The following is a 26406-nucleotide window of genomic DNA, read 5'->3' on the forward strand; positions in this document are numbered from 1 at the left end:
ACAGATCTAACTTATTTTATTTGCTATACCCATGCAGATCACTTTTAAAAAAGATGGGACATAAATAAGTACTCTTGTGTTTTGAAAATTCTACACTTAGTATTAATATAATAAATCACAAAGGAAAAGATCAATAGTATTGACTACATAGAATCTAAAACTTTTATATGTCAAAAACACCATAAACAAAATAAAAAGAAACTATTAATCAAGAAAAATGTTTGACATAAATAATAATGAAACTCCTACCCTATGAATAAGTTTTATATCTCAATAGGAATACAAAATTGGAGAGATGAAAGGATGATGGTAAATAAACTGGTCAAGAAATTTGATGTTGAGGGCGCCTGGGTGGCTCAGTGGGTTAAGCCGCTGCCTTCGGCTCAGGTCATGATCTCAGGGTCCTGGGATCGAGCCCTGCATCGGGCGGGCTCTCTGCTCAGCAGGGAGCCTGCTTCCTCCTCTCTCTCTGCCTGCCTCTCTGCCTGTTTGTGATCTCTGTCTATCAAATAAATAAATAAAATCTTTAAAAAAAAAGAAAAAAAAAGAAATTTGATGTTGAAATAAATGGATTTGAAGAAACCCAGAACTGTTTTCCTGACATAGACTCCTAGAACTAGAGAAGAACTTTCCTGTTCAACCCTCTAATACTGCAGAAGCCAATTACCTTGCTCAAACGTGTTCAAGGTTGTTCGTTACCTGCCTTCCCATGTCACAGAGGAAAACACGATCGCGGCCTCTCTCCACTCCCTCTTCACTAATCCTCAAGGAGGAACAGTATCTGTAATCTGACTGGGAGGTGACTCCCACGCCTTGGTCACATCTCCTAGTGGGTAGAGTTCATATATCATAGGTCACTGCCCAAATAAGATGCAGATTCTTGCTTCCTGGGACCTGCACAGAGGGCAAGACTAGGAGAGAATGAAATAGAGTGAAGGAAATCACATCAAGGAGAAGAAAATTTGAAATCCTATTGGCCCAGCTAGAATAAAAAAATATAAGGAAAAGAAAATATATCCAAATGTAATTACTCTAAAGAGCCCCTGAACGATAGGGATATTTACTAGGTTCGGGGAAAGTGGCTCAAAATCATCAAAGAGAAGAGTTACAGGACTATTATGGAGGACAGACTAAGAGGGCAGTTCCCGCAACAGGTGCCCAGATCCAGGTATCATTCTCTCAAGAAAGGTCTTCTGAAAGTTTTAAATAGAGACACAGGAGTCAGCATTAATGGGGCAGCCCTCTGGAACTGCAGCTGTCATGCTACACAGTTTCAGAAAATGTGGACACATTTAAGAAGACAATGGCTAGAAAAATCAGAGGAGAATTCTTCAAGCATCGTTAAATTAGTTTCAGTGCTGTTCTTGTAGCAGGTACAGCACTGGCTTGAAGGAAACCTGCCTGGGAGATGCAGGGAGTTAGAACTTGAGAAAGAAGGAACAGAAAAACAGAGGTGCCTGAAGGAGGATCCGAAGAGAATGACAATTGATTAGACCTCCCCCTGGGTTAGAGGCCGAACTGAATAGAATCATACACCTTCTAATGAAATGAAATGTGGGCAAGATTTCTTTGAACCCTGGAGGATGGCAGCAGATCCAGAACTCCCTGGCATCATTCTTTCTCCACGGAGACTCCCCTGGCTGAATCCAAAGTACAATGTTAGGAGAACAAAAATCTAAGTGTGAAAACAAAAACCAAATATAGGGCAGGAAAGTCCTAATACCTAGCAAAAGGAATTGGCCAGACCTGGGGATAGAAAAGGAACAGAAATGAGGGAGGCGGCAGGTGCAAAGCTTCCAGTGGGAATCATCAGAGGGAGCTGGGCCCTGGAGGCTTACCCGATGCAGAAAACGGATATGGTGGCCAGAAGGGATGTTGTGGTGCCCAACAAAGCAGCCCAGGCAGCTGAGTCTTAAAAGTCAGTTCTAAGGAAAGGTGGGGCTTGGGTGGAAATCCACTAACCTAAGGCACTTCCTGGACGTCACTCAGCCAGCGAAAGCACCAGTTCCAGAAACTCAGAGAAGCTTAAGGATCCACTGAGAGTATTTCTCCAGGAGTCAAATGTGAGAACTCCAAAGCAGGAAGTGGCACTCAGAGACAAGGCATTCAGATAAGAATCCCAGAAGCTCAGAACTAAAACAATTCTTGGGATCCTTCTGGGGGCAGAGAAATTGAGAGAAAAAAGCAGAAAATTGGGACAGTGAAGGAGGCATGTAAGACAGCGCAATTCTCTCGAAGACTTCCCACTACTACTCCTCTCACTATAACGGGGAGCCTCCTGCCCACAGCAAGGAGGCTCTTCCACTAGAGATGAAGAGCTTCAGCTGTGGTGACCGGTGGATAGGAACAGGGATTGAAGGAGAAGTGAAAATGGAAAGGTTCTAAATCCTTGGGATGGGCACCAAGAAAGACCCAGAGCCACCATGGCAAAGTCTTAAAATTTTCAAGGGAAGAAAATTTCCCTCCCTGCAAAACATATGGCAAGACTAGTGTCACACAGATCCCAGTAACTTATGAGAAGAGATCACTTCCCAAACTTAGTTCAAATTCATAGGCGGTGGACACCAAGTAGCTTGGTAATCTAGAGAGGCTGAAATATCACATGCCAGATTATACTTAGCACTGGTAATTCAGGATCCAGGTTGTAAGGGACCCTTATTGATACTCAAGCTACAGTTTAGACCTCATCTCCTACCACTTTCTCCAGCTCACTTTGCTCCAGCCATCCTAACTTCCTCGATGTTCCTAGAACATGCCAAGGACCTGCCTCTCTCAAGACCATGTCACTTGGTGTCCTCCCTGTGCATGGCTTATTCCCTCACTTCCTCCAGATCTGTGCCCAAATGTCACTTTCTAAGAGAGGCCTTCCAGGAGACATGAACAGACATTCCTTCAAAGAAGACATACAAATGGCCAAAGACACATGAAAAAATGCTCAACATTACTCATCATCAGGGAAGTGCAAATAAAAACCACAATGAGAAGCAACCTCACACCAGTCAGAATGGCTAAATTAACAAGTCAGGAAACAACAGACGTTGAGGATACAGAGAAAGGGGAACCCACTTATACAGCTGGTGGGGAAATAAGCTGGTGTAGCTACTCTGGAAAATAGTATGGAGGTTCTTCAAAAAGTTAAAATTAGAGCTACCCTATTGGCCCAGCAATTGTACTAGTAGGTATTACCCAAAAGATACAAACATGGTGACCTAAAGGGGCAGCTGCACCCCAATGTTTATAGTAGCAATGTCCAAAATCGCTAAATTATGGAAAGAGTTCAGATGTCCATCAACAGATGAATGGATAAAGAAGATATGGTGTACACACACACACACACACGCATGCACACACACAGGAATATTACTCAGCCATCAAAAAAGAAATAACTTGCAATCATGTGGAAAGAACTGAGGGTATTAGGCTAAGCAAAATAAGTCAATCAGAGAAAGACAATTATCATATGATGTGACTGATATATGGAATTTAAGAAATAAAACAGAGGATCATCGGGGAAAGGAGAGTAAAATAAAGTAAGATGAAATCAGAAGGGAGACAAACCATAAGAAGCTCTTAACCCTAGGAAACAAACTGAGGGTTGCTGAAGGGGCGGGGGTTCAGGATGATGGGCATTAAGGAGGCACATGATGGAATGAGCACTGGGTGTTACATGCAACTGATGAATCACTAAGTTCTATCTCTGAAACTAATACCACAGTATATGTTAATTAAAAGAATTTAAATAAAATATAAATAAATATATCTTATATATCATATATATATATTTATATAGAGAGAGAGGCCTAAATATAATATATATAATATATATTTAAATAGAGGCTTTCCCTGACCACCAGTTGTCACTCCCTTTGCCATGTTTTCTTTGCCACCTAACATGGGATTTATTTCCCTACTTCTTTATCTCTCTCCACCACGACCCCCCAAAACTCCAACACCACGTCAGCTGGGACTGCTTTATTGCTACCACAATGTCAGCCATCAGAACCTGCTTGACACAGAGTAGGAAAGAAAGAAACATTTATTCTATGAATGCATTTATGCATCCATGTCGTTTGAAGTTTTTGCTCACGGTCCGAGGTTGGCAAAAGTCAGGTGGGTCAGGACGAACTATGCACTGGGTTCTGAGAATATAATTTTGCTTTTTTCTTTGAAATAACTAATAATTAGTGAGAAGCAGCAGAAGTACATTAAGAATGAAGGCTGTGGGGCCAGGGTCACATCATCCCGTGTTCAAATCACTAAGTATGTGATCCTGGATAAATTGTTTAATTTAAGAGCTCATGATCTTTGTCTATAAAATGGGAATAACAGCAATGCCTTCCTCAGGCTTGGTAGATCTGAGTTGATTCAAAGAGGACACATTGGTTTTGGTTTTGTTTCTGTTTTGTTCTTTATTTTTTTGCTCACTCTAAATATATATATATGTAAATATATATATTTGTATATATATAATATATATTATTTATATATATTTATATACATATACATGTATATGCATGTGTGTGTGTGTGTGTGTGTTATCTCCACACCTTCTTTATCCATTCATCAGGGATGGACACTTGGTCTACTTCCATAATTTGACTATTGTAAATAATGCTATAAACACCAGGATGCATGTATCCCTTTGAATTAGTGTCCTTGCATTCTTTGGGTAAATACCTAGTAGTGAGATTTCTGGATGTAGCGTAGTTCTATTTTATTTATTTATTTATTATTTATTTATTTATTTTGGCATAGTTCTATTTTTAACTTTATGAGGAATCTCCAAACTTTTCTCCGAACTGTCTGTACTACTTTGCATTCCCACCAGCAGTGCAAGAGGGTTCCCCTTTCTCTACATCTTCTCCAACACCTGTTGTTTCTTTTTTTTTTTGTAAGATTTTTTTTAATTAAATTTATTTATTTTCAGCATAACAGTATTCGTTATTTTTTCACCACACCCAGTGCTCCATGCAATCTGTGCCCTCTATAATACCCACCACCTGGTACCCCGACCTCCCACCCCCCCCCCTTCAAACTCCTCAGATTGTTTTTGTAAGATTTTATTTATTTATTTGACAGAGAGAGATCACAAGTAGGCAGAGAGGCAGGCAGAGAGAGAGGGAAGCAGGCTCCTCGCTAAGCAGGGAGCCCGATGCGGGACTTGATCCCAGGACCCTGAGATCATGACCTGAGTTGAAGGCAGAGGCTTAACCCACTGAGCCACCCAGGTGCCCCAACACCTGTTGTTTCTTGTGTTGTTGATTTTAGCCATTCTGACAGGAATGAGGTGGCATGTCACTGTGCTTTTGATCTGCATTGCATGATGATGAGTGACGTGGTACATCTTTCAATGTGCCAACTGCATGTCTTCTTCGGAAAAATGTCTGTTCATGAACTTCTGCCCATTGTTTAATTGGTTTATTTGGTTTTGGGGTGTTGAGTTTTATAAGTTATTTTATATATATTTTGGATACTAACCCAAAGAGGGCACTTTGAACAGTGCCTGGCACATACTTAGTACTCAATAAACATAGGTATCATTGTCATCATCATTATGTGCTGGGAGCTATTCTAAACAATTTACTTGTGTTATGTCATGTAAAGATCAGTCAGGAGGTAACTGCTGTCTGGGAGCCAAGAAGAACATAGCTAATTCATTGGCTGTTTTTTAAAAATGGAGCTGAACAGGTCACACAACATAAAATTAACCACTTTTGAGTGTATACTTTAGTGACATTTCTTAAGTTCACAGTGTTGGGCAACCATCACATAATTCTGCTTTTTTCTTTTCTCAGAACAATGATGAATATGGGAGAGAAGCATCAGAAAGACAGGATCAGGACCTAATCTATTGAACTGCCGTCCTTCAGAGGGGGCAGCTTCTCTACTTGGTTGCCTGTAAATTTGCCTGCTATACCCAAAGGACTCAAGAATAAAAAAATTCTGTGTCTCTTCCTACTAACCAGAGCTATAGAGTTCATACAGCTCGCCTCTATCTGGCTTCCTCACAAGGCCACATGCCCTTTCTAGGAAGCCTGACCTTCATGAGGCCACTGTTCTCTATGTCAGGTTCATGGGCTCAAACATGGTCCAGTCATAAGGCCTCTTTGTCTCGCCAGTGACACCACAGTGAGGCTCACATCACTGATCCCCAGGAATTTGGTTCTGGTTGTCCATAATGACTACCCTGGGGGTTCAGCGATCTTAAACCAGAGTAAGAGATAGGAGGCCTTTTCAATCCATCATTAGCAGGGAGCCCTAAATAAAATGGTCCATTCTTGGTGCCTACCCGCTATGAGCTAGAACCCCTGTGGGGAAGGGAATAGATGGTATGATTCAGGCACCGTGAAACCCAGAGTGGGTTTCATTAGAACTGGAACACAAGTCTCCTGACTCCCAGATGAGCATTTTTCATGTTCCCTCACGTTGTGCAATGCACATTATTTCACGTGTCCTGAGACACAAAAGAGACACGTACACCCACCTGCTGGTGCGGTTGTCATCGTTATTTGCACTGACTGCTGCTCAGAAGATCCCAGGAGAGTGACATTCACTGTGTAATCAGTTGCTGGGTACAGGTCTAAACATACCACTGGAGTTCGCTCCCTTGTTGTGAAGTTAAATGATGTTGCATGATAAAAATTATTCAGGTACCACCTTTGACCCAGAACTTGAAACTGTCGTGAGATGAAAAGAAAGCATTACATTAAATTTTCTGTTGGCTTACAGATATCTAGATTATAAGCAAAACAGAAATAAAGCAAGAAGGTTCATTCTATTGGAATTACTTCTAATACAACACCAAGCTAACTTGGGGATGGACTTTACAACCTACCCTCCCTGTCCTGTTCAATGTCCCCTGCCCCTCCACCAGCTACAGGACAAAGCTGAGAATGTATCACGGCATCTCAAATGAACAAAATGTAGGCTATTCTAAGATAACGATGCCCTCCCAGGTAAAGAAGATAGCACTGGAGCCACCGGGCAAAATTCTCTTCTTTTCATTCAAAAAGAATCCATTGATACACCTCACAAAACAGAATATTTGAACTTCATGAGGACTCTTCCCAATTGTGCTTTCAAAGCAACTGTACAAGGGTACTTCACTTGGTCCTTCCTAGTAGAACTCTGGTAAGAGTTTTTTGAGTTTCTGGCCCATGGATCCATCATGCATGGTGTTAACCTCTAACACTCTATCCACTGCCAACCCAAGATGCATGTATAATGTAGGAACTTACGAGGGAAAAAACATGTGAAGGTCCCGGAAGTAATATGATGAACCCCGAGCGAACCCATGCACTACCGCTGGACATCTTGGTGTTTAGCATTTGCTTTGATGCTCAAGTCCCTGGCTATGGCTGCCCTCTATCCCTCCTCATCACTGCTGTTCTTCCACTGCTCATCCAGCACCACTACCCCAAGACCTGGCTCATTGGGAGTTTCCACTCTCCTCCAGTTCCTAGCATTCTCTTGGGTAACCTGAAGGTCTTTATGGACACGCCATCGAAACTTGGCCTCAGAGATTCTGAGCTCAATGCTATGAAGCTCTTCTGCTCCACTTTAGCTACTCATAGCCACAGCCACCTCCCAGGCTGTGCCATCCTCAGAGCTGCTCTAAGATCTCACAATCTCCTATCCCACTGGACCACTCATCCATTACACCTGATTTCTCTCAAGAAACCCCCGCAAGGCATCCTCGCTCGAGATCTTCTACCTATATTCTACCACCTCCATCCCGGTCTTCCCCAGCTCTCCCAGGTACCCTATCACTTCAATTATTCTCTTGCTTGACACCCTCCATGCCCTTGCCCCTCTGTTCTCAGTTTCACCCATTCTCAGTTTCACCATTCTCTGGGTCCACCCAGATATTTGGCTTCATCAGGTCTACATTCGGGCTGCTGCCATCTTCTGGAAAAAACCTCACAACTAGGCAGGCAGTCTTTCTACAGACTCAGTCTCATCCTAAACTCCATGTGGTTTAGTCTACAAACAAAATATAACTTTCTGATCATATATTTAAATCATACTGTATGCACAATTTTACAGTAAAGCTGTTTTATTTAAAAATATATTGTTGGGACGCCTGGGTGGCTCAGTTGGTTGGACGACTGCCTTCAGCTCAGGTCATGATCCTAGAGTCCCGGGATCGAGTCCCTCATTGGGCTCCCAGCTCCACGGGGAGTCTGCTTTTCCTCGCTCATGCTCTCTCTCACTGTCTCTCTCTCAAATAAATAAATAAAATCTTTAAAAAAAAAAAATATATATATATATAGTGAAGTTTTTTTTTCTCTGTTTTAATTCATTCTGTAAATAGATATACAGAGTATACAGTGTTGGGTATACAATGGAAAAGTACAAGCCCTAACCTCAAGGAACTCACAGATGAGTATCCAGGCAAACAAAATACCCAGGGTAAGTCCTAGAGTACGTGAGGCAGTAGGGGCACTCAGGAGGGACACCTAACCCTCCTCTTTGGGGGTCAAGAAAAGCTGCCCTATCTAAATTTGGACCCGAGGAGAAATGAGCATTAACCAGGTGAGCTGCAGACAGGACAAGCAATTCAGATGGCGGGAACAGTGTTCAGGGCAGAAGGTCGCTGAAACCTGCCCACCAGGGGAGATGACTGTCCTGGGCCTTATAGATAAACAGAAGTCAGGCAGGTAGGGTAAGGGAAAGGACACTGCTGGTAGGAGAGTCACATACGTGAAGACAGTGCAAAAAAGAACACAAAAAGTTAATCAGGGAGTGTGGGCCTAGAACTTATTGAACAGATGAGGTCTGGGGAAAAGATTTAGGACTTAACAGCATAGAGACAGTGAAGGAAGTAAAGAGATTGGATAACATGGCCCAAAGAAGGGTACAGAATGACAAGAGAATGGGCAACACACAACCTTGATGGTAATTAGACTTAAGGAATTGGTAGAGGAAGGGAATCCTAGGAAGGAGAGACAGATAAAGGGCGAAGTAATAGGAGAAACAGAGACCATTTCCACAGGAATCCTGGTCAAAAGCAGCAACTGCAACTCACTGTGAGGAAGAACATACTCTGCATCCGCAGAAGGTTCTAGCAGATGAACGTGGGCTTGTTTACATAGCCAAATACCCACATGAACATTTACATCGTTTCCAACTTCCCCTACTATAAATAGAGCTTCAGAGAACTGCTTGGTCTTTCTGTATAGGTCTGCTTGATTAACTATAGCTCATTTCCAAAAATTTACTGAGGCTAACAAATAAGAAATAATTATTCCAGAAAAGTCATGCCCGTTTAACTGGCCAGCAGCTGTGTGTAACAGTACTCTATGCTGGGGGTATCTGGGTGGCTCAGTTGGTTAAGTGTCCAACTCTTGATTTAGGTTCAGGTCATCATCTTAGGGTTGTGAGACCAAGTCCTGAGTCAGGCTCCACACAAGGCATGGTGTCTGCTTAAGAGTCTCTTTCTCTCCCTCTTCCTCTGCCCTTGCCCAACCTTGCACGCATGCTTACTCTCTCTCAAAATAAATAAACAAACAAACAAACAAACAAAAACAAAAACAGTATTCTATGCTTATAGAAGAATCATTGTATCTTGTGGTTTAATTTTTTTTTCTTATTTTTTCTTACAAGTGAGGAATAAAATGTGTTCATATGTGTTTTGGCTATATATATATATATATATATATATATATATATATATATTCTCTTTGGAAAACTGTCCTTGAATGTTCACATTTTCCAATGGGCTTGTTGAGAGTGCTTTCCATGTTACTTATATGAATCTTTAACATATTAATAAACAACTTTTTTTTCAAAACTTAACTCTTTAATCATTTTAGTATTAATGCAAAGAATCATTTCTTTTCTCTTTTTCAAAAAAATTTATTTATTTATTTGACAGAGAGAGACACAGTGAGAGAGGGGACACAAGCAAGGGGAGAGGGAGAAGAACATTCTCCGCTGAGCAGAGACCCCAATATGGGGCTCGATCCCAGGACCCCGGGATCATGACCTGAGTCAAAGGCAGATGCTTAATGACTGAGCCACCCAGGCACCCAGAATCATTTATTTTCTTAACCAGGTAGCTAACCAACTGTCCCAGGACCATTTATTTCTATATTCATTTTTAAAATTCATCTATATCTTATATCAGTAATAATCTTAACTTTATTTGGGGACTTGAATATGTCTCTAGCCCCTGTGTTCCTTCTAAACATGAAAATGTGAATATTTGGTTCATCTGCTTAAAATCCTCCACTGGCTCCACAGAGACATCAAAATAAGATCCAAACTCAAAATTCACAGGGCTCTTCATGATCTAGTCACGGCTCAGATTTTAGCCTCATCTCTTCCTATTCTCCCTTGCTTTTTTAGTTCCCTAAGAGAACTGTGTTCCCTAATATCCAAGATGCTTCTCTGCTTGTCCCCAGTGCCCTTCTCCACCTTCACTCCACACCTTTTATCGAGTTGAATCCCACTCATTTTCTGTGATTTAGCATTGTCTTTGCTTCTTGTTTAAAAAAACAAAACAGGGCCACCTGGGTGGCTCAGTTGGTTAAGCAACTGCCTTCGGCTCAGGTCATGATCTTGGAATCCCAGGATCGAGTCCCAGAACCCCAGGATCGAGTCCCACATTGGGCTCCCTGTTCAGCAGGGGGTCTGCTTCTCCCTCTGACCCTTCCCCCCTCATGCTCTCTCTCTCTCTCTCTCTCTTTCTCCCTCTCTCAAATATATAAATAAAATTTTAAAAAATTAAAATTAAAAGAAAATTAAAAAAAAAAACCCACCTGGACATACACGCGTGCACACAACCCTCCATTTATTTACCTTTTATCAAAGCACTCATTACAGCACAGTGCCACTTACTTGTGTATTTACACCAGTGGGAACTGAAAGTCCCTGATAAATGATACACTGTTGGTAAATGGCTAAGGAATGAGTGAATGAACTTGAAATTAATACTTAGTCTACTCTGCCAAGAGGCGCTAAAAATGACACACAATAACAAACCTCAGTTCTGACCTGAATTTACGAATCATTTTACTTGAGAGGTGTGATTTTTAAAAAGTCAAGTTAAATGAGGACCAATTGTCATGCAATGAGTTTCTTAAAAATTTACAACCCAGCGTGAATTTGATGACAGAATAAGCTATAAGTATAAAATGCACTAAAATAAAGTATGATACATACATGTGAAATACCAGACAAGGAAACTGACAGCAAGCCACCCGCTAGTGTGCCTTCCTTCAATTTCATCCCCCACTTGGCCCCCCATCTCATTTCCAAATCTAGAAACAAAAATCAAACTGTCTAGAAGCTCATTCCATTAGTGTTTTTAAATGCTTTGGATCCTCACTTGGAGAGGCCCCCAGATTTTTAAGTGACGCAATACTTTGACAGATAACATGAGAGATCTTCTTACTTGGTACATTTGTTCTGATCCAAGTTTCCTAGGGTGCCTGCTCAGTTTCAAACAAGCTTCACTGAATACTGAAATATTGAAAATTCTTCCATCTTCTAAGAGATCATCTTCTAAAAGATAAAACATATGGAAAGGTTGCATGTCTTAGCAAAACATATCTTGGCCAAGTACAATGGAAGCTCCGATGTCTTACATGAGCCAGCAGGGTGTTTAACAGCAAGAAGGTCCCATTTGGCTACAAGTCCTGACTCTACAACTTAACTGCATGACCTCAGCTAATTCACTTAGCCCTTTGAATCCTCAAGTTCTTCTCTGTGAAATCAAGTCATCTGCTTTGCTTTTCTTCCATCACAGGCTCCTGAGAGAATTGGATGAAATAATTCATATTTAAAAATCACCATAAACTAGTGGCACCTGGGTGGCTCAGTCAGTTACAGAGTCTGCCTTCAGCTCAGGTCATGATCCCAGAGTCCTGGGATCGAGTCCTGCATCCGGTTCCCTGCTTCTCCCTCTCCCCCTTGCTCATGCTCTCTCTTGTCCCCTCTCTCTCTCTCAAATAAATAAATAAAATATTTTTTTTAATCACCATAAACTGATAAAGTTGTGATATTTTTAAGAAAGTTCACCCTATCACTTGGATATCACTTGGATAGTCCACACATGAAATGTCCTAAAGGTAAGCATGTCAACACCTAGAAAGTCACGGAGTAAAAAAAAAAAAAAAAAGAAAAAAAAGAAAGTCACGGAGTAAGGAAAATGTGAATAAAAGTCGAAGACCATCGATCAGAACTCTCAGCGTGGGTGTTTCCAACCTAGAAGATGAACAGAAAGGAGATGGCCAGGCAAGATGTCTGCTTCTCAGCAGACAGTGTTTCAAGAGCCACTCAGGTAAGGACAAAGACAGTAAAGTAATCAGAAAGGAGACTTATTTCAACCCCTGGATTAAAAAAAAAAAAAAAAAAAGGCACTCCATTCCCCCTGCAGTCTAATTTATTCCTTTACTGTTCTATTTTCTTCAGGTAGTCATGAAGAAGGAAGAGGTTTATTACTGATGAGTAAAAAACTCACAGAGCGTCCAGGAATACCAAGGCTAATTTCAAGGAAGAGCAAGTTTCCCAAGAAGCCGGTACACTTTCGACAAATGAGAAAAGATTTAAATGTCTATCAGAGAGAAACTTTTTATTACTACCTAGAAAACTTCGTTTCTCCCATGCGAGCCTCTGCCCCCTAAGCAGGAAGAAGGACAACAGATTATTCTATTCAAAATCAAAACTCTCCAGAGCATATCACATATCCCTCACATACGCAACAGGAAGCAATTAGCTGGGGGAAAATATTCTCGGCTGTAATTGGAAAATGTAAAAATATGGTTATGAGAGAGAATCTGAAGACCTTGTGCTTCCCTTCATCTTCACAACTTTGAAAGATTTCATAAAGACATCAGCAGCGAAAATTGCCACATGTTTGCATATGATTCTGAGGCACCCCAAATATACATGTGCAAGGATGTCTGTTCACAAACAGAACCTAAAGCAGAAATACCATCTGCACAGCTCCCGTCTCTGTAGGACCGGCTCGCTCACAGCCATGAGACTCTGAACTCAGGGGACAGTGGCAACGTGAACAAAAGCATCTGGTTCCCACTTCCCACCCCCAGTTCTGACAGAAGCGGCTGAAAGTAGTAAAAATGGGTCAAAATTTGCATCTGTGTTGGAAGGAAGGGTTGGTTGACATACACAAGGCATCAACATGAAGACGTTTCCACTCAGCACCGCGGGGATGAGACCAGACAAAAGAAAGACACTGAGAGCTACGACATACAACGTGCCCTCAAGCCTTTCAGGGAAGGAAGTGGGGACGGGCTGGGGCCCACAGAGGTGGGGGTTGGAAGGGAGGAGGGCAATAGGACAAATGAGTGAAGGATGTTCCATTTGGAACAATTTAGCCTGGTCGCTCCTGCTCCTGCCTGCACATCCGAATCACCCAGACACAGCAGATCTGAGGGACAAGCACACGTCTGTATTTTGTTGTAACGCACCAGGCAGAGCTGATAGGCAGCCAGGGTAAAAACTGTATATATCACTGTGACCACTACTACAAGTAGTAGTAATAATAATAATAATAATAATAATAATAATAATAATAGTCCCTCCTTAGCTACTAGAGATCAGTATCATGGAAGGACTTCTATGGGGAGGCCTAGGGACCTGGAAGTTCCACCTGACAGAGAGCCTGGGTAGGCAGAAGGAGGGACTTGGTTCCCTCCTGCCTCTGCAGACCAGAGTGTCATAATGAAGTTCGGACAACACGATGCTGACCCAGAGCAAGTTTCACCGATCAAGACAGCTGAGTACTCAGGGGCACACAGGCAGCTAGGTGGGTTAAGCGTGAGATGCTTGGTTTCAGCTGGTCATGATCTCATGGGTGGTGAGATCCAGCACCACTACCCTCACCTCCAGGTCCCTTACCCTCCCACTCCCCCAACTCCCCTGCGCTCAGCAGGGAGTCTGCTTAAAGAGTCTCTCCCTCTGTCCTCCCCACTCCCCACCCCCTCCCCCCCCCCCCCGCCAGGGGCATGCTCTCTCTCAAATAAATTAGTAAATCTTTAAAAGAAAAAAAAAAAAAAGATAGCAAAGTGCTCAGAAATAGGGGTGCCTGGGTGGGTCTGCCAGTTAAGACTCTGACTCTCGATCTCAGCCCAGGTCTTGATCTCAGGGTCATGAGTTCAAGCCCTGTTTGGTCTCCACACTGAGTGTGGAACCTACTTTAAAAAAAGAAAAAGTGCTCAGAAATTATGTTCAGGGCAGTGTGGGCTTTCTCACAGCTAGCTGTGTCCGAAGGATGCTGGGTTATCCAATCAGCAGTAAATCTTTCAAGAGGAAATCTGAGATAAGCACACTAATATCATCCAATTAAAAGTAAGAGCAAAGAGAACGCCATCCATTTTATTAGGAGAGAAATAGCAAATCTAGATAAAACTTTTGTCTTCTAACAATCTCATCTAGAAGCCAAAAAAAAAAAAAAAAGCCTATGAAATGATTCTATAAAGATTATGCTTGAAAGGCAAAGAATGAATATTCTTTTGAAAAAAAAATTTGGGCCAAGTAATAGTAAAATTAGGCAACTTTTTTTTGTATTTTCAGTAAAAAATTTTAAAGATGGATTAAAGCAGATAAGGGATGAGCTAATAAGAGGCTGCAAGAGTGGAAACTGGTTGAGAGAAGCAGAAATAAAAAGGGAACTAGGGGAGGGGTCACTGGCTGGCTTAGTCCATAGAGCATGTGACTCTTGATCCTGAGATTGTGAGTTCAAGCCCCACCCTGGGCATAGAGCTTTAAACAAAAAAAAAGGAACTAGATGAGACAAGGAAATGCAAGTTCAACAACGAAATATAACATGCTTTAGAAATAGTGAAGGCCAGAAAGGTCGATGCATATATGCATACGTGTCTGTACAGAATACACCCGCTGCACTCTCACAGAAGACAGAGGGAAAAGTCAGGGAAGGGCAAGAGTGAAGACCAGGGCAGACAAACCTGGAATTCCATATAGGAGCATTTGATGAGCCAAAATACCAATTGAAAAAAAAAAAGCAATAATCAGAGATTTCATGAAAGAAACTATTTTTAAATGTATAAATGTGACATGGGAAACATGTCACAAGGCAAAAGAAAGAACTAAGTTTCCTTGCTGCCTAGAGCCTACTGACAAGTCCTTGAAACAGGCAGAGTGACCTTCCCTCTGGGAACTCAGCTGCCTGGATGTTGACACTGGCTAGGGGCAAAAGACTATCATAGCCCAACTGCACCCTACCCCCATCCTGGAAGTCTACTTGAACCTATACATTCCTTAGGAAACTTCTTTTATCTTTACCTTACCAGGAAATATGTGAGCAATCATCCTCCAAGCATATGGCCCGCTGATACACATCTGAAGGGTCTCATGACTAAGGGTTTACTAGATAGCAATAAATGACCTTCTCCTAACAATAACTAGTCCCCTCAGGATCCTGGAAACCTTGTTTCCAAAACACCTTGGAGGCCTGTGCTTCCCCTAACCCCCAACCAACTTCAGTCACCCGTGGCAACCCCAGTGCAGCTCCTCCTGTCCCCGTGCTTTAATAAAACCACTATCAGCTCCAAACCCCACCAGTTCAGATTACATCAAATGGACCCAAATCTGAAGATCCAAAAACCCTCTTCGGTACTAGGAAAACTTAGTGAAAAACAATAACATTTATATCACACCTGACTAGTTTTCAGGAGGGAAAGGTCCTTTCTGTCTCATTCGCTACTGAATTCTCAGTGCCTCAAACAATGTCAAACACACAAGTGGTCAATAAACACTTACCATGTGCATGAAAATAAATAATTAGTCTTGAATTTCACACATAAAGCCTCTGTGACATCAAGGCTTAAAAATCAGATTATCTATAATGGGATTTTTTTCTAAAAAATCAAACCATCTTCAAATTCTCTTTCAAAAGTTTAAATTCCCAAAATCAATGTGAAATGCCTCTACAATTCTACCAACAGAAGGTATGTACCAGGAATTTTATCTTCTGTTGAGCTCTGATTCACTCGTGAAGATAGCAAAAAGACATTCTCACATAATCAAGGGCTCAGAAAGTACCCCTTGGAAAGAAGAAGATAGAAATCATTTTGCAGTGAAATAGAAATGTAGAAAAAAATAGAGAAACTTTGGTATGAAAGGACTGGTAGTAAGCACCGAAACTGTTAACACATATACCTGTTTAAATAAGTGTTGCAAACATGGCTGTAAATCAATATAAAAATGAATTATTTAAAAATGCAATACAAGTTAAAAAATAATTTAAAATAAGAAGTTGGCAATAAAATGCTGTATTAAGCCAAAAACATAAAGGAAGCAACAGGGGAAAGAAAAAAAGGAAGCAGAGAATCCTGACTTCCTTATCTCCTTCAGGAAGAAGTTAACAGTATTTCAGTCTGAACACCGGTAATCAGAGAAATACACATTCAAATAGGATTTTGTTTGTTTTTTAATGTGTAATAGAAAATAAAAAATCTGTACTGTTTGTATCACCAAGAAAGAAAATCTGTGTCGCAAAAAGGTAGAAAACAATGGACATAGTGAAGAAACGTTAGGAGAAAACAAGAGGACGGAAGAAAGGAAAACCATATTACAAAGAACGCTAAATGTAAATTGTTCATCTACTTTAAAACAAAAGGTTTCTCAGAATTCTTCACAACATATGCTGCCTCCTGGAGTACTACAGCGGTGTTACTGAGATAGATTTTAAGAACAAAAGTGTTGGTGGGGGTGGGGTGGGGAAACAGGTGAAGGGGATTAAAAGTACCCTACTCGTGATGCGCGCTCAGTGATATATGGACCTGCTGAATCACTCTATTCTACACCTGAAACTGATACAACACTGTATGCTAACTACACTGAAATGCAATTTTTTTTTTATTTAAAAAAGAACAAAAGTGGGCAAAGGCATAATATGCAAATAGATGTACAAAGAAATCAAGAAAACCAAGGTTGCTACCAAATTATAATTCAAGGTAAAAAATTTTAAACAGAATGAAGTGAGTGATTTGTTATTAATGAAAGTTAGACTCAGGGGCATCTGGGTGGCTCAGTGGGTTGGGCCTCTGCCTTTAGCTCAGGTCATGGTCTCAGGGTGCTGGGATTGAACCCCGCATCGGGCTCTCTGCTCAGCGGGGAGCCTGCTTCCTCCTCTATCTCCACCTGCTTCTCTGCCTACTTGTGTTCTCTCTTTCTGTCAAATAAATAAATAAAATCTTTTTTTTTTTAAGCTAGAATTTACAAGTAAGACATCAGTCATGGACATAAATATCGTAACTTTAAAATGTGTGAATCCAAACAATTAGAATTTCTGAGAGAAATTGAGCAAAATGGCAATCTGAGTATCTACAAACCACTACCAACAACAAAAAACAGAAGTCTGGAATACATTTATTAATAGAGTTGACTAACGACTAGATCTTACTCTACTCACAAGCAAATGTACAGATTTATTAGCACAAAACTTTCCCAAATAATAATCTCCAAGGGAAATGATAATAAGTTCCCCTCAAAATTACCAAAATGTAATAAAACTAGAAATTAACAAAAAAGTTAAATGTTAAAAAAAAAAGAAAATCTACCATTTGCATAATTCACTTATAATTAATCCTTCAATCAATGGGGAAATCAAATAGCAATTGTGTAATGCTTTGAAAGCAAACATAAAGAGAACAAATATTAACACACACATAAATAATTCTTCAATCAAAGAGAAAATCAGAAGGACAATTATTTCAATGACTTGAAAGAAGGGATAAAGAGAGAATGTATCAATGCTGAAGGAATTCTGCCAATGCTTAAGTCCAAAAGCATTAAAGACTTTTATTATCAAACAGGAAAGAATGGAAATGAGTTGAATTATGCATTCAACTCAAGAATTTAGTAATAAAACTATATAACCAACTTAAGAGAATCAAGGGGAAAAAAGTAATAAAACTAAGGGGAGAAATTAATGAGGTAGGAAAAAAAACCACTTAAAAACCTAAGAGTTTATTCTTCGGGGAAAGAAACAGTAATAAAACAGAAAACTCAAGCTAAGCCAATCAATTTTTTAAAAGAGTGAGAAAACCAAACTTAGGAATCAGAATAACCTGGCATTGCATAACCTGTAACCCCAGAGCAGTTGTAAACAAATATTCCATATTTTGCGAATATATTTAAAATCCCAACCAAATGAACACTTTTTTAGGAAAATATAAGCTATAAAAATTGCCTGAAGAAAGTGTAGGAAACATAAATAGATCAAAAGAAAATCACAGAGATCAGCAAACTTATCAAAGAATTATTTTCCCAAAAAGGGTGAAACTTAATGATCCTACGAGCAAATGTGTCCAACTTTAAAAAAGGAAGGCAGGGGCACCTGGGTGGCTCAGTGGGTTAAAGCCTCTGCCTTCGGCTCAAGTCATGATCTCAGGGTCCTGGGACCGACCCCCGCATCGGGTTCTCTGCTCAGCAGGGAGCCTGCTTCCTCCTCTCTCTCTGCTTGGTTCTCTGCCTACTTGTGATCTCTGTCAAATAAATAAATAAAATCTTTAAAAAAATGAATAAATAAAATAAAAGGAAGGCAATAATTCCAAAGTGATACAAACTTTTGCAGAGCATAAAAAAATATGGAAAACTTCCCAATTCATTCTAAGAGAACCAGTGTAAAGCTTCAATGATAACAGATCGCCAAATGTACAGGCTCTAGAGGAGAGAATGGCAAATCCTTACACCAGTGCATATAAAAACAGAACAGATAAAACTTAAGTACATACTGAGTAAATGCAGAAACGTGCTTTGTTCCCAGTTGGAATGGCTCCACATAAACCCCATTTCTCACTAAATTAACTTCCAAATTTAATCCAATTCCACTTAAAATTTCAGAGAGAGTAAAGAGCTCTGGAGACATTTAACAATTCATCCACGGTTCCCTAACTCTTCAATGCAGAGTTAAGATACAAAACCAGGTCTGTCTGACCCAAACGCCACCATCCTTTTCCCGGGGAGAGGAGATTACCTTGCAGAGGTTAACTGGATCTTAGTAAAAATCGCTGACCCTTTCCACCACTTCAAACCCCTCAGATTGTTTTGGGAGGCTGGGGTACCAGGTGGTGAGTATTATAGAGGGCACGGATTGCATGGAGCACTGGGTGTGGTGAAAAAATAATGAATACGGTTATGCTGAAAATAAATTAATTAATTAAAAAAAAATCGCTGACCCTGAACAGCAAGGGGTCATTCTAATGGAATAATGACACATGAGTTCAAAGTCTTTTAAAAAGACACATTCCCCCAGAAAAACTACGCAATGAACCACAAACAAGTAACAAAACGACAATAAATACATCTCTCTCAATTACTTTGAATGTAAATGGACTAAGCTGCAATCAACAGACAGGATGTCAGAATGGATTAAAAAAACATACGTACTGGGGTGCCTGGATGGATCAGCAGGTTAAAGCCTCTGCCTTTGGCTCAGGTCATGATCCCAGGGTCCTGAGATCGAGTTCCACATTGGGTTCTCTGCTCAGAGGGGAAACTGTTCCCTTCCTCTCTCTGCCTGCCTCTCTGTCTACTTGTAATCTCTGTCAAATAAATAAATAAAATCTAAAAAAAAAAAAAGAAAAAAGACATGTATATGCTGCTTACAAGAAGCAGACTTATGTATATGCTGCCTACAAGAAACTCACTCCAGACTGACAGAAAGTGAGAGAGAAAAACATCTATCATGCAAATGGATGTTAAAAGAAAGCTGAGATAGCATACTTATATGTGACAGAATAAACTATTTTTAAAGATTTATTTATTTATTTGAGAGAGAGAGAGAGCAAGAGCACTTGAGTAGGGGGACAGATAGAGGAGAGAGAATCCCAAGTGGACTCACCGCTGAGCGTGGAGCCCAACGCAGGGCTCTATCCCACAACCCCGAGATCACGACGTGGGCTGAAATCAAGAGTCAGATGCTCAACTGACTGAGTCACCCAGATGCCCCGGGACAAAATAGACTTTTAAAAAAGGAATGTAATAAGAGACAAAGAAGGACACTGTATAATAATAAAAGGGACAATCCAACAAGACAATGAAACAATTATAAATATATTTATGTACCCAACATGGGAGCACCCAATACCAAAAGCAATTACTAACAAACATAAAGGAACTAATCGATGGCAACAAAATAACAGTAGGGGACTTCACCATCCCCCTTACATGGATGGATAGATCATCTGTGGAGGAAATCAACAAAGGAACAGTGGCTTTGAATGACACACTGGAACAGATGTATTTAACAGATATATTCAGAACACTCCATCTTAAAACAACAGAGTACACATTCTTTGCAAGTGCACACAGAACATTTGCCAGAACAGACCACACATTATGCCGTGAAACAAGGCTCAACAAATTCAAAAAGATCGAAGTCATACTATGCATCTTTTCTGACCACAACACTTTGAAACTGAAGTCATCATAAGAAAAAAATTTGGAAAGATCACAAATACGATGTAGGTTAAATAACATGCTACAAAGAAATCAAAGAAGAAGTAAATGATTACATGAAAATAAATGAAAATGAAAACACAACAATCCGGTATCTTTGGGGTACAGCAAAAATGATTTTTTTTTAAGATTTTATTTATTTGAGAGAGAGATCACAGAGGGGAAAGTGAGAGGGAGAAGTGAGAGGGAGACTCCCCGTTGAGGAGAGAGCCCGATGGAGGGCTCGATGCAGGGCGCGATGCAGGGCTCATTCCAAGGCCCTGAGATCATGATCTGAGCCAAAGACCGATGCTTAACTGACTGAGCCACCAGGGCGCCCCAACAAAAATGATTCTAAGAGGCAAGTTTAGAGCAGTACAGACCAACCTCAAGAACAAAATAAATCTCACCAAAAAACCTAACCTTATGTACTAAAGGAGCAAAAAAAAAAAAAAAAAAAAAAAAAGGAACAACAAACAAAAGCTAAACCCAGCAAAAGGAAGGAAATAATAAAGATTAGAGTACAAATTAATTATAAACAAACAATAGAACCAAAAAACCAAAAAACAATAGAACTGATTAATGAAAGTAGGAACCAGTTCTTTGAAAAGATCAAGAAAATTTGATAAACTTCTAGACAGACTCAGGAAAAAAAGAGAGAGAGAGAGAAAAAGAGAGAGGACTCGAACAAAATCACAAATAAGAGAGGAGAAATAACAAGAAACACCACAGAAATGCAAACAGTTGGAAGAGAATATTATGAAAAATTATATGCCAACAAAATGTACAATCTAGAAAAAAACGGATAAATTCCTAGAAACATATAATCTACCAAAACTGAAAAAGGAAGAAAGAAAATGTGAAGAGACCAATAACCAGCCACGAAATAGAATCCGTAATCAAAAAACTCCCAACAAACAGAAGTCCAGGACAAGATGGCTTCAGGGCCAAATTCTACCAAACATTTAAAGAATTGAAATCTATTCTCTCAAAATTCCAAAAAATAGAAGAAGGACAACTTCCAATTTCATTCTATGAGGCAATTATCATCCTGATACCACAGCAAGATAAAGACACCACAAAAGAAAGAGAACTACAGGCCAAATCTCTGATGAACATAGATGCAAAAATCCTCAACAAAGTACTAGGAAACTGAATCCAACAATATACTAAGAAAATTATTCACCACGATCAAGTGGAATTTATTCTCAGGATGCAAGTGTGGTTCAATGTTCACCAATCAATCAACATGATACAAGAAAGGATAAGAACCATATGATCATTTCAAGAGATACAGAAAAAGCATTTGACAAATACAACATCCACTCATGATAAAAAACCTTCAACAAAAGTCTAAAGGGAACATGCCTCAACATAATAAATGTCTTATATGAAAAACCCACAGCTAATATCATCCTTAACGGGGGAAAACTGAGAGCTTTTCTCCTAAGGTCAAGAACAAAATAAGGATGTCCGTTCTTACCACTTTTGTTTAACATAGTACTGGAAGTCCTAGCCTCAGCAGTCAGACAACAAAAAGAATTAAAAGCCATCCAAATTGGTAAGGAAGAAGCAAACTTGTACTATTTACAGGTGACATGACACTATATATGGAAAATCCTAAAAACTCCACCAAAAAACTACTAAAACTGATAAATGAATTTGGTAAAGTCACAGGATACAAAATCATCATACAGAAATCAGTTGCATTTCTATACACTAATAATGAAGCAGAAGAAAGAGAAATTAAGAAAACACTCCCAAGGTACCTGGGTGGCTCAGTTGGTTAGTCCTCTGCCTTTGGCATGGGTCATGATCCCAGGGTCCTGGGATCAAGCCCGGCATCAGGCTCTCTGCCTCTCTGCCTACTTGTGACCTCTGTCTGTCAAATCAATAAATAAAATCTTTAAAAATAAGAAGAAAGAAAAAAAAGAAAACATTCCCATTTGCCCCCAAAACAACAAAATACCTAGGAATACACTTAACCACAGTGTGAAAGACTTGTACTCTGGAAACTACAAAACACTGATCAAAGAAACTGAAGACAACACAAAGAAATGGAGAGACATTCCACGCTCGTGGATTGGAAGAACACCATATTGTTAAAATGTCCATACCACCCAAAGCAATCTACAGATTTAATGGAACCCCTATCAAAATACCAACAGCATTTTTCAGAGAACTACAACAAACAATCCTAATATTTGTATGGGACAGCAAAAGGCTGTGAGTCGCCAAAGCAACTCTGAAAAAGAAAAAACTGGAGGCATCATGATTCCAGACTTTAAGTTTTATTACAAAGCTGTAGCAATCAAAATAGTATGGTACTAGCACAAAAACAGACATACAGATCAATGGAACAGAAGAGAAAAACCAGAAATAAACCCACAATTACATGGTTAATTAATCTACGACAAAGCAGGAAAACAATAGGAAATGGGAAAAAGATAGTCTCTGCAACAAGTGGTGCTGGGAATTCTGAACAACAACAGAGACCACTCTCTTTCACCACACACCAAAATAAACTGCAAGTGGATTAAAGACCTAAATGTGAGATCTGAAACCATAGAAATCCTAGAAGAGAGCAGACAGTAATTTCTCTAACACCAGCCACAACATATCTCTAGATATGTTTCCTGATTTAAGGGAAACAAAAGCAAAAATAAACTACTGGGACTACATCAAAATGAAAAGCTTTGGCAGAGCAAAGGAAACAATCAACAAAACTAAAAGGTAACTTACGGAATGGGAGAAGATACTTACAAATAGTATCTCTGATAAACATTAGTATCCAAAATATATAAAGAATGGATACAACTCAACACCCAAAAAACAAAACAACCCAATTTTAAAAATAACAAAAGACACGAACGTTTTTTCCAAAGAAGACATGGAGATTGCCAACAGACACACTGAAAGGTGTTCGGCATCACTCATTATTAGGAAATGCAGATCAAAACCACAGTGACGTCATCACCTCACACCTGTCCGAATGGCTGAGATCAACAACACAAGAAACAACCAGTGCCGTTGAGGATGTAGAGAAAAAGGAACTCTCTGTGCACACTGTTGTGGGAATGCAAACTAGGTGCAGCCACTGTGGAAAACAGTACAGAAGTTCCTCAAAAAGTTAAAAATGGAACTACCCTAAGACCAGTAATTGCATTACTGGGTATTTACCCAAAGAATGCAAGAACCCTAATTCAAAGGGATATGTGCACCCCTATGTTTACAGCAGCATCATTAACAACAGCCAAACTGTGGAAGTAGCTCAAGTTTCCATCAACTGATGAATGGATAGAGATGTGACATACACACATACACACACATGTGCTCATGCACGCACACGCGCGTGCGTGCACACACACACACACACGAATATTATTCAGCCATTAAAAAAAAAAAAACGAAATCTAGCCATTTGCCATGACATGGATGGAGATATAGAGTATTATGCTAAGTGAAATAAGTCAGTTGGAGAAAGACAAATACCATAGGATTTCCTTCATAGGTGGGATTTAAGAAACAAAACAAATGAGCAAAGGGAAAAATAGAGAGAGAAGGAGACAAGCCAAGAAACTGATGATCACAGAGGGGAGGTTTGTGGGGATGGGTTAAGCAGGTGATGGCGGTTAACGTGTGTTCTCATTATGACCAGCTCTGAGTCATGTAGAGAATGGCTGAATCACTGTATCATACACCTGAAACTCTTAACACTGTATGTTAATGGTACAGGAATTGAAATTAAAAACTTATAAGAAAAAAAAGGAAGAAGGTATATTCCTGATCAATCCACAGGAGTTTATCATTAATTTTGAACAAGATTCTGCAGTTATCACATTCATTCTAAAGATTTTTATTTATTTATTTAACAGACAGAGATCACAAGTAGGCAGAGAAGCAGGCAGAGAGAGAGGAGGAAGCAGGCTCCCAGCTGAGCAGAGAGCCCGATGCGGGCCTCGATCCCAGGACCCTGGGATCATGACCTGAGCTGAAGGCAGAGGCTTTAACCCACTGAGCCACCCAGGCGCCCTATCACATTCATTCTAAAACACTTTTCCCTATGTATTATTTCCTTAGAGAGAAATATATTGTTTTATTTACATACAAGTACCCTGGGGACCTAATTTGCATAGTTTTGTAATTCAATCTCCATTGTTAAGACTGGCAGACGATTTCATCATTTCTGCCAAATCCAGGTCACATCCCAGTTCCCTGCGGCACCAATGCCTAGAGGCTGAGGCACCTTTTAAGTGGGACATCAGATAGCTAGTTGAGAACTACCTAAACTCACCCAAAAATAATAAATGACACCAATGGCTTCTCAAGATCTGCTCATAAGGTATTTAATTACTCCTGATGCCCCATAAGGAGAATTATGAAAAAATTATTATAATTGTCACAATATTATTCTAAAAATCCATGAGATACTTATGTGCGATGAGCTTTATTACTACTATTAGAAACCCCTTCCTGTCCACTGCTCTTTTCACCTAGTATCTCCCTTCCCACATCCTAGGGCTGCCTCTCCCTATCTGCTCACCCCAACTTGAACTTGATTCACACCCGCAACCAGTCCTGAAGTCAGTTTCCATTCTAGATGTGAAGCCACTGGTCACCTCCCCGGCTTCTCCTCTCCCATAGCCAAGAGGAAGAAAGGACTGTTGTGTTTCCTGCAAATGGTAAGTCACATGGCAACCCTCTAGTGCCTTGAATAATTGAGAATTGACTGCCTCGTCACCAAATGTTCTCTTCTTTTAAATGCCTTATTACCTTCCATTTGAACCCGGGACCCAGCCGAGAAACCATCCGTCAGTGCCCATTTGGCCTGGCATCAACAGGACAGGAATCTCTCCTACTAGGCCTGCTAGAACCGCACCCTCCTGACTACAGACCTCAGAAAGCAACCATGAACTCTTGTGCCCAACGGACTCTGAAGGACATCTCCCCACATCCTGTGCTTGGCATTTTCTGGGAGGCAATGAGACTTCACCTCCACCTACCAGCTGTCTGGAACCCGATGATGGCCGGCACGGAGCGCGTGGGAGGGGCGGTGGAAATGCTCATGGTGTAGTTGGTGCCTCGGTGCAGATCTAGGCACACTTCTGGGGTCCTGCTTTCTGTGGTCACGTTGACTGTCTCCTCATGAACTGATTCCATAGAGTACAACCGTTGTCCTTTTATGTATATCTTTGGTGGGGGGGGGGGAGTAGAAAAAAGAACCCACTGTGACTCTGGTGAAAACAAGGGAGAGAGACTTGGTGGAACTGAATCCCATTGTCCTACTGGCTCCTTTAATCCCACACTGTGCTCGAAGGGGAGATGAATGAGGTCAGCCTCTGCTCTCAGGTATCAAGGCCGATCAGCCCAGTCACCAGCGGACCCTAAGAAGTGATATAAAATGAGGAGTCCCTCTAGGGAGGCTTATGCTGCACGCAAAGGACCAGCTGTCCATGGAGGCCGTCGCACCCTGAGAACCACTCGCTGCCTCCTGTTCCCGAGGCAGCAGATGCTTCCCCTCTTCTGGGGGCGTGAGATTCGAGTGCTGGGAAACAAGCAATCATGATGATGCCAAATATAAACATATCCCCCCACACACACCCTGCCGGAGGACACATATATTAAATGCAGAATGTAAAGTAAAATAAACCAGATATCTGAAAAAAAAAAAAAAAAACTGATCACTTTTGAAAAGAACAGTCAGACTCTTAGGTGGAGAAGCCCTCATGCAAGGAAGTCTCTCCAAGTCATGCTCCCAGAGGGAAAAAGTGGAACATTTTACTTACCACGTAGACAGTCTTGGAAAGGATGCTTCCTGGGTTTACCTGCCACCTCACGCAGGTGTTATTAAACACTGATACAGCACGGATTTCTGTAATTATTTCTGAAACAGAAAAAGAGAGTCCATTCACGAAATGCCATCAGCAGCCTTTGGCATGACTTAGTTTCTTGGTGCTGCTTGTATCTCCGCTAATC

At 40.6% G+C, this 26406-nt stretch overlaps 1 protein-coding gene across 8 annotated transcripts in view; it reads right to left on the minus strand.

The window, feature by feature from the left end:
• Positions 1 to 26406, minus strand: part of SUSD1 (sushi domain containing 1) — a 136635-nt gene that overhangs the window by 52870 nt on the left and 57359 nt on the right. For all 8 annotated transcript variants that reach the window (XM_082696898.1, XM_082696893.1, XM_082696896.1 and 5 more), the window contains exons 7-10: positions 26217 to 26314; positions 25434 to 25620; positions 11399 to 11508; positions 6485 to 6677 (exon numbers count right to left, since the gene is read on the minus strand). In XM_082696898.1, the coding sequence (XP_082553024.1) occupies positions 6485 to 6677; positions 11399 to 11508; positions 25434 to 25620; positions 26217 to 26314 (588 nt within the window). The remainder of the gene's footprint in view (positions 1 to 6484; positions 6678 to 11398; positions 11509 to 25433; positions 25621 to 26216; positions 26315 to 26406) is intronic.

This window comes from Mustela nivalis (genome assembly GCF_964662115.1).
Source record: "Mustela nivalis genome assembly, chromosome: 13".
In the NCBI taxonomy this organism is placed as follows: Eukaryota; Metazoa; Chordata; class Mammalia; order Carnivora; family Mustelidae; genus Mustela; species Mustela nivalis.